The sequence below is a fragment of the Vigna radiata genome, chromosome 7 (genome assembly GCF_000741045.1).
Source record: "Vigna radiata var. radiata cultivar VC1973A chromosome 7, Vradiata_ver6, whole genome shotgun sequence".
Lineage (NCBI taxonomy): Eukaryota > Viridiplantae > Streptophyta > Magnoliopsida > Fabales > Fabaceae > Vigna > Vigna radiata.
In genome coordinates, this window is record NC_028357.1 from 28849070 (window position 1) to 28862927 (window position 13858).

At 31.1% G+C, this 13858-nt stretch overlaps 1 protein-coding gene and 1 long non-coding RNA gene across 2 annotated transcripts; both read right to left on the bottom strand.

The window, feature by feature from the left end:
• Window positions 1-189: 189 nt before the first annotated feature.
• Window positions 190-3805, bottom strand: LOC106767961. Its single transcript, XR_001376198.2, has 3 exons — window positions 3555-3805; window positions 3367-3475; window positions 190-396 (listed from the first exon to the last, which is right to left on the bottom strand). It is a non-coding gene; the product is annotated as an uncharacterized LOC106767961 (long non-coding RNA).
• Window positions 3806-9352: 5547 nt separating this feature from the next.
• On the bottom strand, window positions 9353-12793 carry LOC106765636. Its single transcript, XM_014650325.2, has 3 exons — window positions 11939-12793; window positions 11688-11836; window positions 9353-9804 (listed from the first exon to the last, which is right to left on the bottom strand). Exons 1-3 carry the CDS (start codon window positions 12186-12188, stop codon window positions 9667-9669), a joined length of 537 nt encoding a protein of 178 aa, XP_014505811.1. The 5' UTR covers window positions 12189-12793; the 3' UTR covers window positions 9353-9666.
• Window positions 12794-13858: the final 1065 nt, after the last annotated feature.

A 13858-nucleotide genomic window follows, 5' to 3' on the forward strand; every position in this document is an offset into this window, starting at 1 on the left:
ATATAAATCTAACTTATATAAAAAAAATGACATTACTTCCAACTTAAAAAAAAAGAAGTAAAATAATGAATTTATTAATATTCTACTTTTTAAAATGTTTAACTTTCTCATTTATATTTAATGTAAAATATAGACTCTTACAAAAAAAAACATAATTAATCCATATATAGGTTAAACATTTTACCCACATAAATTATATTTATAATAAGAATTTATGATTCTTGAGGAAACATAACTAAGAATAAAAGTCTAAACATTTATTAACATTTCTAGCATTGACTTGATGATATTGATGTTAATGAATCAACCGAATAGTTTTTGTTCGACCACTATACATACCTCTTTGAAACTTAAAAGAATGAGTCACACTTGCACCAACAACAAAGTTCAATCATACTGCAAAAATTAAACAATATCAACTTGTATTTTCCTTACCAACTAATATCACAATTAAACAAATTTTTGAAATAATAATAACAATATTTCAAAACTACTTAGAAAGTTACAAGAAAAAAAATCATAAAAAAATTGTAATTAAAAAATAAAATAAATTTTTATTCTCTTTATTTAATGTTTTTTAAATTATTTTTATTTACATACACGAAATAAAACAAATATGTCTGTGTATAGTTAAAAATTCCTTTTACCTGTCGTAATGCATTGTTGTGTTGATAAAAACTAGTAAAAAAATATTCCACACAAATATATACAAAGAAAAAGAGAAGAGAAGGAAGATGAAAGGAAGGAAGAGAAGCTAAAAATAACAACTGTGATGACAAAGGCTCGATAGTGATGGTAAAGGTGTGACAATGGTGGTAAAAGCACTTGACGACGCAACACATGGTGACAACGATGATGATAGAGAGAAAGGTTGGGAAAAAAAATGAGAAGAAGAGGATGAAGAAAAAAAATAAAAAAAAAATAACTTGTGACACTTACTAATATATTTTACCAACGATCTTAATTTATCAATGATTTATCAAGAATCATAATCCGATAATAGATATTTATCTATGCATTTGGGGTAGTATGTAATTACCAATGTGTTTTGCATCTCTCAATAATATTTATCGAGAAACATTTTATAAACAATTTTTTTCATGTTGATAAACTTAAATTACCAACATATTTTTAGTATTATTGACAAATTGTGTTTATCGGTAATTAACAATTCTCTTGTACGAGAAAATAAAACAAACTCTACTTGGTAAATATGGTTATTGTTATATGTTTATATACTATGATAAAATTATATTTTGAAATACATTATTCATTGTCATTTATAGATAATTAATATTTAAGGAGTTGTTATATTTCTTATAAATATAATGTTTAACTTTAATTTGTATTTAATTAGATTTAATCAATGTTTCAGTTTGTGGATCAAAGTTAATCGTCTTCCAATCCATTAGTAATAAATGTCACACTATCTTAAACTTGTATTTATAAATTTCGAGCTTTGGATTGGCCTAATTATAGTCCAACACCACTTTGTTCATGTTTTCTGGCCGACTGATGTACCAAATATACTTGACTAGTGTGACCAGATAGTCATATAGTACATAGACCTCTCAAGCTCGAACATATCTTAATGTGCGAAGGGGTTTATAGTTAAAAAGGGTTTGCACATTTTGGAGAAGGTGGACTCATTTCATAACCGATCAGTTTGTAGTGAGTAACTGCATTGGACATTATCCCAAGGATGTGTCGGTTGGGAGAAGTTACAACCAGTAGGAGTGTGATACGTGGCACGTTAGGATTCATGCATCCCTTGAAACGAAAGGTTGTGAGGTGCGAACCATCAAATATTCCTTGATTTAACGGTCAAGATCTGTTTGTTGGAGTGCCCATTTCATCTATAAATGAAGGGAGTGCTCGACATCATTTTCACCATTGCTCTCTAATTTTTTTTTTGTAAGAACCGAGCATTGCACACTTCTTCTTTTAAAGATAATAATGTTGATCATTCTGCTATCTTTGTTTGAGGAGTTTAAAGGGATGGGAGGTTAAGGTTATGCTAATAGCAATTTGGCTTCATCGGCGTCATCAATGTCATCGGTCAGGTCTTCCATCTTCAGATCTATTGAGCAGGAGGTGGATTCGAGTGACGCGGCGACAGGTGTAGATATGAATAATGTTGTTGCTCGAGTCAACGTGGGTGAGGTGGCTACGATTGAAGTAGACACAACCGAGGAGTGGTCCGAATCCTGCACGTTGGTCCCGCCTGTTTCAGGGTACGATTGGGCTCCTTATGAGGTTGAGAAGTATGTGTACCACTTTATCATGGGACAATCCTTGGAGGAATTCGTTGGTATAGTGGACCTAGTTAGGGCAACAATAGACCCCGAACATTTCAAGCTTTTCGTGTGCAAGAAAAATTAGCGAGTCTTCCATGGCAAAAATAGTGTCATGCTGAATTTCTTCTATGCATATTCCACCTTGTTTAAGGTTATGAGTCTTACGCTATTCAATGTTCGTCCTTCACTCTGTTCGGTTGCATTAGGAGGTTACTTGCAAAAGGTACTTTGATGCCAAAGTCAACAAAGATTCAACAGTCTTAACAATAAATGCGTGTTAAATATAATCAACCTACCACACTACCTCAAATCTGAATTTATAAATTTTAGAATGAGCTTTGGATTAACGCCAACCTAATTACGATCCAACTTACAATGGTTGTGCTTTGACTTAAGTTAATCATTCTCGATCCTAATTGTTGCTTAGGGATGACTGTTTGGTTCTAACTGGTATGACTCCTCAGTTTTAAATTGACAGGACGGTCAGTACAATCATCTTAACAAATATTTTTCTTGTTAAAACTTTTATATTTCAATATTTCTTTTTGCCAAATTCATTTAACTTGATTTTAGTTTATCTACTATTAAACTCATGAATTTAGTTTTTGTAAATTTTAAAAATATGATTAATTTAGTTTTGTTGATGTTTAAACTAATTGGAGTGTTACAGGAGTTGATATTAAAATGTTAGATGTCAAACTTTTAATTTGAACGATCTCATTGAATGCCTCTATTTTAAAATAGAAAAAGTAAATTTGATTTACAGAGAATTATGTATCATGAAAACAAAATATAAAAGAAATTATACGTTACAAATTTTACGTTATATATAAAAGAAATTATACGTTACAAATTTTAAGTATTCGAAATATATATATTTATCACGGTGTACAAACTAATATACTAGTAGTAAATATAATATTATGAAATTTTAAATTAATATTAATGTTTTTCAATAATCATATATTAAATAATTAATTCTCAATTATCGTAATCTAAGTCCTTAAAAATATAAAATAATTTTGAGAATCATTGGGTAAGAAACAGCAACAAAAAAAATGAGACATACCATTTTTCAAAACAACCGATTTCTTGGTTGGGTGGAAGAGGTTGTTGAACGTACTGTGGAGCACCGTCCCGCGGCGGGTACACCGGTGGAGAGTGAGGGTCCTTTGCTGCTGTTGAGTCACACATAGTGTTCACAACATAACGACCGTTTAATCAAAATAAGTAACTTAAATTCAAATAGATAGATACCCTGTGGGGGAGGAGCACCTACTGGGGAGTGTTTCTCATCATCGTGGTGGCTCATGTTATTGGTGTTTTGATAGCAACCCTTGATTCAATTACTTGTATAGACTGAATGGTTTGCGATGCATAGAGGAATAGGGTTTTTGTATATAAAGATGATTGAGTGGCAGTGAGAGTTTCAGAGAAAGACGAAGAATCTATGTTTCCTTCCATTATTTATAGCATTATATACACGTTAAAAATGATGCTTTGCTTTCAAAATCAGCAATTATACTTTCAAGATTCCTTGCTTTAAGATAAAAACAGGGTTAAATACCTAAAAATCGAATTTAAAGAAATCTTAAAGTAAAAAGTAAATAAAACACTAATTTTATTGTTTAAATGTGTGTGTGTGTGTGTATATATATATATATATATATATATATATATATATATATAAAGATTTAAAATAATGTTTTTTTCTGAAAGTATAATTTGTCTGTTACCTTAATCTCCTTCTCAAAATACCTTAAGCTGAAGCAGAACAGGTGTTTTGGAATATATTTTCAAATGCAAAAATATTTTTTGAATTTTTTTTATTCCAGATTAGATGCTCTGAAATATATATATTTTTGGAATAAATACTTCAAAAAGTATCTGAAATTCAAAAATACCTTTTAGAACACTCATTTCCAAAAAAAAATTAGATTAAATTTTTCGAAATTCATTTTACTGATTTGAAAATACCTTTCAATTTTTTTTTTAAATTAATAAGGTGTAAATTTTTATTATATTTTTAACGAGGGATAATTTGGAAAGTGAAATTTTTATGGAGGTTCAGGAAGAAAAACAGGAGGAGGGGCAGGAAGAGGCAGTTCAAATTGATTATTTTCTTGGGTCATAAGTGTACGGCCCAAGTTGTTACATGCCCTAAAATTTGGAGGGCGTTGATCCTGCACTTCCCCAATTTCATCTTTCACCTTTCCAATTTTTTTTTAACTTTTCATTAATTACAAAACTAACTTTTTTTTTTATTTTTTATTTTTACTTTTTTAACCCTCTTAATCAACTAACCCTAATTTTTACTTTACTTTCTACTTCAGCTCTCATTTTTACAGACTTTCGAAACTTTCGAAAACAGCCCGCCTCTCCTTCCCTTCACATCCACAGCTTGAGAGGCAAGAGATATGAATTGATAGGGAAATACTTTGCCAAATATTACTCATTATTAAATATTGGAGGCGGATCTCTGATAAAATCTCCCTGTGTTCACTGCTTCCATGAGTGTCTCCATGACATGTTCGGGTTCTAGTGAAATCTTTGGTACCATCAACTTTGTTTCTCTAAGAGCTTTTCCATCAAACTCTCTTTTTCTGTGATATTTATCTACGCCAGGATATGGGTTGTAGAAACTAATGGATAAACATTCAGAGCGGAAGAGAGTATTAGAGTATATGAGTTCGAAACTCATTGTTCATAATCCAAACCCATATGGGTACAAAGGGAACGTCAGCTGTGACTGCCACTGTGGCAACTGTGACGAAGTGCTTGGCGACTAGAAGGTTGGGATTGGGACTTGATATAATATAGATTCCTGTAATATATATATATATATATATATATATATATATATATATATATATATATATATATATATATATATATTCATATAAGAAAAATACAAATTACGTAAGGTATATGTCAACATCCGTTTCACCCTAAATGGATGTTGACATCCGTTGACGGATAATCAGATCCTTCAAGGATTTAGGCTATTTTTAACCGTAAATTACGTACCCGGCGCTCACGTATCTTCTTCCACCACCACGCTGCAAACACGATTACGAAGAAAGAGAAGAAGAATTCTGTACAGCCTTCAACGATTCTCCCACCAACGATTCTCACAAGAAAAGAGAGCACAAAAAGAATTTGAAAAACCAACGAGAGAGAGCAGAAACGCGAGAGAAAGATCATAACGTGAAAAAAATTTAGGTTTTTTACTGTAGAGATTAGAATTAAAATTAATCTATAAATTAAATTTTACATAAGGATATAATAGAAATATAAAAAAAAAATAAAAAAAAAATAAAAAAAGAAAGAATAAAAGTGAGATGGGGAAGTGAAGGTCCAAAGAGGTAAAGGTACAGGAATTAACACCCAAATTTGAAAGAAGTAGAAGTCCACAGACCAAAAATATGAAATTGGAACAGAAATACTGGATAAAAGAATAGTATATATGTTTATAATATAAATAGTTTTTTATCTTATTATCCAATAATAAATTTTTATAAATAATGATATTTTTCATTTTTGTGTAAACAGTCATTATGTTTAATAATTATTTATTTTAAAAATCATTCCAGCAGTAATTTTTAATTGTATAAAGGATGAGGAAAAAGTTTTGTGTGTTGGCTAGGAAGAAGACATTTCTTTTTTCTTTTTTCGTTGACAAAACTTTAATAGATATGTTGTCACTTATCATTTTGTTAAAGAGAAATTTTTTGTAATCAAGTTAAACCATTTATATTTGCTTATATTTAAATTTCATATTGTATGGAATAACTTTCATATGGATAAAGTAGGACACAATTTTAACCTTTTTTTTAGATGAGTAATTTTTTTTGTACATTTTTCACCACATAAGCCAACATATATTGGAAGATGATTTTAGACAAATTTTGTTAGTAGTAAAAAGATCAAGATATGATGATATGAAATCAACAATAAACTACTCTATGAAAACGTTGCAAATTTTTAAAGCTTACACAAAAATATAAGATAAAAGACTTCAAAATCAAATAAGAGTGCAACAATTATAAAAATTTGCTTATTGAAATATTACAAAAATTGGAGATGAACACACCAATTTGAATGAAAACCATGAACATAATATTAAATACCACAAAATCTTTTAATTGAACAAAATGACTCACGTTTATGTTTTTTTGGTAGAGTTTATTTACCCCGATTTCTTGTGTAACATGATAAATCTTGTTTCTTTCTTCTTATGATGAAACACTCGCTCTATAGAACAAGTGAATGACCTCATTTTATCTCTTATTTTTGGTGAAGAAGAAACTTATTTAAATTTAGATACACTTTGCCAATATGATGAAAACCAATAAATTTAGACGGAAAGTAAATGGTATTAAATGCTTAGGAATTCTAAATAATATACTTAACTTGAAAATTGAGGTTCTTGTCATACTTTTAAGAAATATTGATAAAGCAAACAATTTCAGTTTTTTTTGTAATACAAGATTTCAAGTCAATAATTGAGAAGAAATGTTATTTCTGCTATAATAATTACAAGTAAGAACATTAGTGATAAAATTTTTATACCAATCTTCCTTTTGATTTTAGATTGCCTTTCAAATTTCAAAGGACACAATTTCTTATATGTTTATGAATCTTTCTCTAAAGTTGGATTTTATCTTTCGTGTTTAGTATTTACGTATGGTCAATTATATGTAGTAGTTTCTAGAGTCCAAACAAAGAAAGTATTGAAGATATTCATTCTAAATCAAGATGAAAATTACAACTACAAATATAGTTTTATAAAAATGTATTTGAAAATCTTTAAAATAAAGTGTATCTTACCTTGGTCATGAATATGAGATATACAAATTATTGTAATGATAATTCAATTCTTGTTTTTGTATTTATTGAATATCAATTTGAAATTATAAAATTCAAATGCATATAGCTCATTAATTTGATTTGATTAAGATGATCAAATAGTAAGTTCACCATATTTTTCATCTAATTTAAAGTACAATATTTATTTTAGACTCATTTAATTACTTATAATTATTATACAAAAATATTTAATATATTTCAAAATAATTTTCGTGTATTACAAGTATAAAAATACTTTTTCTTTATACATTTTTCACTCTATAAACCAATAATTAGGGATGACAAAAAATTTTGTGCTCGCAAATAAAATTCGCAACAGGTAGTTAGTATTCGCAGGTTGTAGGTATTTTAATACTTGCTTATAAACGGGTCGGATGTGGGTATTATACTACCCAACTCGCGGGTATCCGTTGTCCATAAAAAATAGAAATAAAAATATACTTTATATTTTATTTAATTAAATTTAATTTTAAATATAATTATTTTATATTTTATTAGATTAAATTTAATTAAAATTAAATCATAGTTATATTTTATTTTATTTATATTAAATTCTATATACTTTAATGTAATTTTATTTAAATTTTATATTAAAAATGTATAAAATATATATTTTTTAATATTTGCAGGTATCTATGGATACTTGCGCGTTTCAAAATATGTGTGTATTTGTTTGAAACAGATATCTACACAAGTAGTGAATGAGTTGCGAGTGAAATTTTCAATTTATGAGTCGGATTGCGGATATCCATACCCAACCCGACCTGTTATCGTCACTATCAACAACCATCTTTTATCAATCTAAAAATGAAAACTTTAGGTTCCTTACCATAGATTACCAAAGTTTTCAACCAAAGTTTTCGATTTAAGTTCTTTCATCTCCTCAACCTATAACATAGAATCAGATGATATCACTTTTTTTTTCACTACAGTTTTCATCATAGCGTCTATTGAAGATCCTTGCTCAAAGATAGAACGGTAACTTATATGAAAAACGAGAGTATATATAAAATTGGATATATTTGGATTAATGGGTAAATATGGTGATCAAGCATGAAATAAAAACGGGGATTCACCATGAGTTCATTTTGGTTTGGTTCCATTGAATGAGAATAGTTGAGAGGTTGGTGTAGAATGAAAGAATTTTATCAGAGTAAAAAGGATAGAAATTTGGTAAAGGATTTAATTCAAGTAAGATTGAGAGGAAGTTGTGTAAAATAAAATAAGCCACCTCTTATTCATAAATTAATCCTTACTTTTCAAATAAAAGATTCAACCCTTGTCAACATTCATCTAGTTAGGAAGCGTGGGGAGGGTTTTAAGCTTAAAAATGATTAATTTTTCTTAACACATTTTTAATTATAAGCAATCAATGCTTAAAGAAGCAATTTATACTTCTTAATGCCCTATCTTAATATAACATTCAAGAAGTCTATGTCTTTCCCTTACAGCTGGAGGTCATACCTCCCCAACTAGCAACAACTTGACGTGGACAAACATGTTGATGAAAACACAAACAAACAATATTTAAAACAAGTACCCTGTCTTTTAAATTAAAGTCAGAATTGAATGAAAAACAAGCGAAGGGATAAAGTGATTGCACCATTGACCCGTGGTTCCATCCAAACAAATCAACCAACCAACATTCAAACATTAATATGTAAATGGATCATAGTGGAACTAGCACTAGCAAGGGTATGTCGGATCGGATCCTTAACATAAGATCACGATTAGATATGTATCTTGAAAATCTGTAAAAAGAATTATCAAAAATGAATATAAGTGAGACGAACTCATAAACTAATGAGCCCAATTGTTTTTTGAAGTCATAATTATGTTTTACAAGAATAACACTTTTAATTAAAATATGTATAATAGCCATTATATATACTGCGAAAATTAGTTCTATTAAGTATGAGTTAAATTTTAATAGCATGATGCAGGAGAAAAATATTGTATCTATTTAGGACATATATAAATCTCTGTTTAAGACTTTCGTTTTTTAATCTTGAAACTTATATATTACGTGATCGATGTGGAGTCTATAGTTTGCGGGGTAGCATTATTTTCCTGTGTAGTTTAAAATTGATCGCAGATGCTGCTGGTTATGCATATATAATATTAAGAATATACACGAAAAAGAACCAGTTTGGCAGAAATGGATAAGTCTGAAAAGCAGTGGAACATTCAATTAACGAAATCCTTAGTGGTCCGCTATTAAAATTTCAAGGCAAACAAAGGTACACTGTTCTACGACCATAGTACCATAATGATATAGGCGACTTGGAACACAGCTATATATGTTTAACAAATCAAACAAAACGGCATATGCTATATTCTATAAGAACTTGACTAATGTCTAATTGTAGGGTTAACATGTATACATGTCCTTTCGAAAGAGAACACAAACCCTACGTGTAGTAGACTACTAATGAAGGCAGCGGAAAGCGTGAAATGAAAGGAAGGGGTTTATTCATGGGAGTGGGGGCTAACAGTGCGTTTAAGTTCCAATTTCTGCAATGCTCTGTAAGGCTGGCTTCCATTGCACACCAGAACCAACGAAATGTCTTCCAACACCTTTGTTATTGCTGCTGCTGCTGCTGCCATTGCTTTCCATTCGTTGAATCTCTTGTTCCACCTGACAATGAACAGAAAAAAGAGATAGCTTTGCGTTGGATAGGTTCACACGCCAAGAGATAAGAGGAAAATGACAAATCGTATTCATTCATATAGTACAACAGATCACACAAGTCACAGATGGTAGGCTTTAACAGAGATTCAATCTATGTCTCTGAAACATTAATACCTTTACTAAATGTTTTCGTATTGCTGGGTTATTTTGCAATGGCATGTGCATTGCATTTTTTTCTATCATAGAAAATAATTGTTCAAGCTAATTGTTTGATAGTAGCCTATCGTGCTGGTAAAATTTGGAGTTAGATAGGAATTTCCAAGTAAACTTCATAATCACTTAGTCTCACACATACACATTAGGATGGGAAAATGTGGCTCTTTCAAGATAATTCCAATTTCACCACTATAACGTATCCAAGTCAACCTTGGTAAGTTTAACTTTTCATTTGAATTATATGAAAGAAAGTGAAGCAATAAAAGATATAAGTAAAGAATCAGAATACAAAATATGTTTGATTGGAAATTTGCTCCCATTTTTTCTAATAGCACAACTCCATGTAAACAAAAACTAAATTTCTAAAAAATGAAACTTTACATCTTTAAAACAACAATCACCAACTTAATAAGTCGTTTATAATTAAAAATAACACCATCCATTAATACTATTTGTATGCAGATATAAGGTCCTTCACTCATTCTTTCTCTAACTGTTTTCTTTTTGTTTAAAAAAAGTCACTTAAAAGTTGAAAAGATGTTATCTTTAACTAAAAGCATCCATGGTATCCTATGATTAGCTCACAAGTGGTCCTGACACGCCTTTTGTAATTTGGTAGTGCTTTCATGAAGTGGAAACGTGAAGAAACTTAGAAAGAGATAAAAACCAGCCCAACAAAGACATGTATCGTTATTTGGATAGTGGAGCATGCATTGTTTGACGTACTTTCCTAATTTACCACTGCATGCTCGACTAGACACTGTTTTATTTCACACTCAAAATCAATTTCTTTTCATATACACATGTTCTCATGCACCATTTCTTGCTAAAATTAATTTAGACACATTTTAATTATGCTCAATGCTTCAAAATTGATTATTCTAAAATTAATTCGGCTTCATTTTAATCCAAACATCTAACCATATAGCATATATAATTTTTTAATTATATTATTTTGGATATATGTTCCACCTACAGTAAAATGCTTTAAAAATTAGCGTTGTTTATGTAGAATTCTAAACTTCCAGTTGGTTCACTTGTACGTCCAGAAAAAGTTTTTCCATTTTCTGTAACCATATGACAGACAAATTAGGTAATAGTAGAATAAAATTGGACATTGCAACAGAAAGGGTTTTAGTAAGACGCAAGAACAAATTAGGAATTGAGTTTAATAGATATGTAGAAGCCATGGATCGATTGTGGATGACTGTGCCAAATATCGTATAGCACAACAAACTTGCAACTAAAATAAATAATCATTACATGCACTACCACCAGTGTCTCTGCCCCAACTAAAAGTGAGGAATATTTATAACCAAACTTGTAAAAAAAGAAAATCACCCTCGAGATCCGTACTTAAATAAATAATGATCAAATTCTGCCAATGTACCGAAGATATGGGTTTTTATGAATTTAGAACATGCAAACAGAGCAAGGGAAAAAGTATGATAAAGATCCTTTATTCATGTCTTATTCAGAGAAAAGAAAATTGGACAATGCCTTAAAGATAAGAAAATGAAAAGGAAAAGGCAATACTATCCTTCCAACATGATATTCATAATCATCCCACACAAGCATGCATACGAGTCTAATATTTTAAAAACAATTTAACTAGTTGCACGAGAGAAACTAAGGGAAAATTTTGAAACAGAGAGAACAAGAAACATGATTACCTTACTGGAACCGTATTCATTTTTGGAAGTCAGGCTAGGATTTGAAGCTCTGTTATCTCTGTGCCTCATCTGAACCCCTTGACCCCCTGTTTCCTTCAGCAATTTCCCGAGTTTGCCACATTTCTTGGAAGCAAACTCCTTCAACACATCTATGGCCCACCAAAACAGACACACACCCACAATCAATTTTTAATCTTTTTTGTATAAAGAAACAAAGACAAGCAAGAATACGAGGTAATGATCTATTATACCTTCGAAACTGATCAAGCGATAAACCTGGCCAATATGCAAAGTATCATCGGGTCGGAGAAGCTTAAGTTGTTTCATTGGTGTGCCATTGTCGGACTTAAGCGTAGGTGAGGACACGACCAGTGCAACATAGTGACCGGGGTTGGAGTCCATAACCTGGTGTGCGCTAAGCGACCAATAAATCCTCTCGACCTTGTTCCCAGGGTGTTGAATCACAACCGTAGCCGCTTCTGCAGCTTGGCAATTCCCCATCTTTATTATTATCAAACTCACCCTGAACTAGCTTGCAAACAGAACGATTGCTACGGAGGTTGTTGTTGTAGTGGAGAGGTGGGTGGTGGTGTGGTGGGTTTATCAATTTGAGCAGTAGAAATTTGGGAAATGAATATTATAATGAATCTGGTGGATACATGGTTTACGTTTCGAAGTGGGTGACGTTTGAAAGACACGTACAACACGGTAGGTGTCAGGAGAGGGAGGAGTGAGAGAGAGAGAGAGAGAGAGAGAGAGGTATGTTTCTTTCTTGAGTTGTTTGGGTTTGGATATAAATGAACCTGACGCTCTTCCAGGATCACTGACGCACGCCAAGAATCAAGTTGTGTTTGATGGATGTGACCAACGCGAACCCGAATCCGACAAATGCCCAGAATCTTTCTTTTCTTGGTTTTGTTAAATAAATGGAAAATTGGTAAGTTAGAAATGGTGGTGAACAGGGAGAGGCGTGGGTAGAGAATTGAGTTGATGAAAGGTAAAAAAAGGAAGTATATATTATAGCAAAGCAAGGATGGGACAGTGGACATAAATAGAGATTGAGGATTTGAGTTGAGGCGTGTTGGATCTGCAAAACTCACCTGGGAGTCAAATTGAGCGTAACTTTGCTGTGTCTGCACTCTTTTATAATTGGAAAAGTAATTTTGCAAATGGGTTCGGTAGTGATTACTTTCCCTACTCGGCTTCTCATTCTGACCCACCACATCTTCAACGCCTTATCTTCAATTTTAAATTCTTAAATTCATAACCAGATCCCTTTCCTTTTACTTGTTAATTGCTTCAACTTTTGTTGCTTACCCTAATCTAGTCCAATTAATTCAAACAATTCAAATGTCATTTCCAAGTTAAATTTGCTTTACCATAAGTGATTCTTTGCTTTTATAGTTCCTTGTCACAAATTTGATGTGTGAAAAATGCGCCTACATTTTACCATTTTATTACGTAGTTTGTTTCAATTGCATTTGTATATTTTAGTATTTAGGATTACATGAAAACCTCTCCTAACTAAATCTGCAACTTTTGGCGGAAGTGTGTGGGGGTGGGATTTTTCTATGCGTTAATACTGTTAGTGACGGTCCGTTTTATTAATTTGCATGCATTAATAACTTTAAATGTTTTTTCTCTTATGAAGAATGATGGAACTCCTTTAATTTTACGAGCCCAAAGACAAAAGTAATGCCCGTTGTATATTGTGTATTGACTATAGGTGGATTGAGTGTGTTGACTGACACCGTGTGATAGATTCATACGCAATGTAATGTAATGTAATGCAATGTTCCCTAAACGGGACGGTTCCGGAATTTGGTCATAATCCATGGGCAGCGAGCAGGATGCTCCTTTCTCATGTCTTGTGTCTTGTTTTTTTGGTAGATTAAAAAAATAATAATAAGATTAAAGGTAAAACACAAATTATATTTTTTGTATCAATAATATATTTTTAAAAATCTGTTGAAATAGATCAATTTCATTCTAAAATCTTCTTAAGGAATGGATTGTATTAATAAGATTTCTCTTTAAAATAACAAAATTGTATTTCTATCCAAGAGAGATACGAAGCTAAAACACTCGTAATTGTGTTCTACTATTTCGTAAATTTCACAACTCTTCATTACCTCACCTTATTTGAAATTAATTATAACAAGGGCGTCATT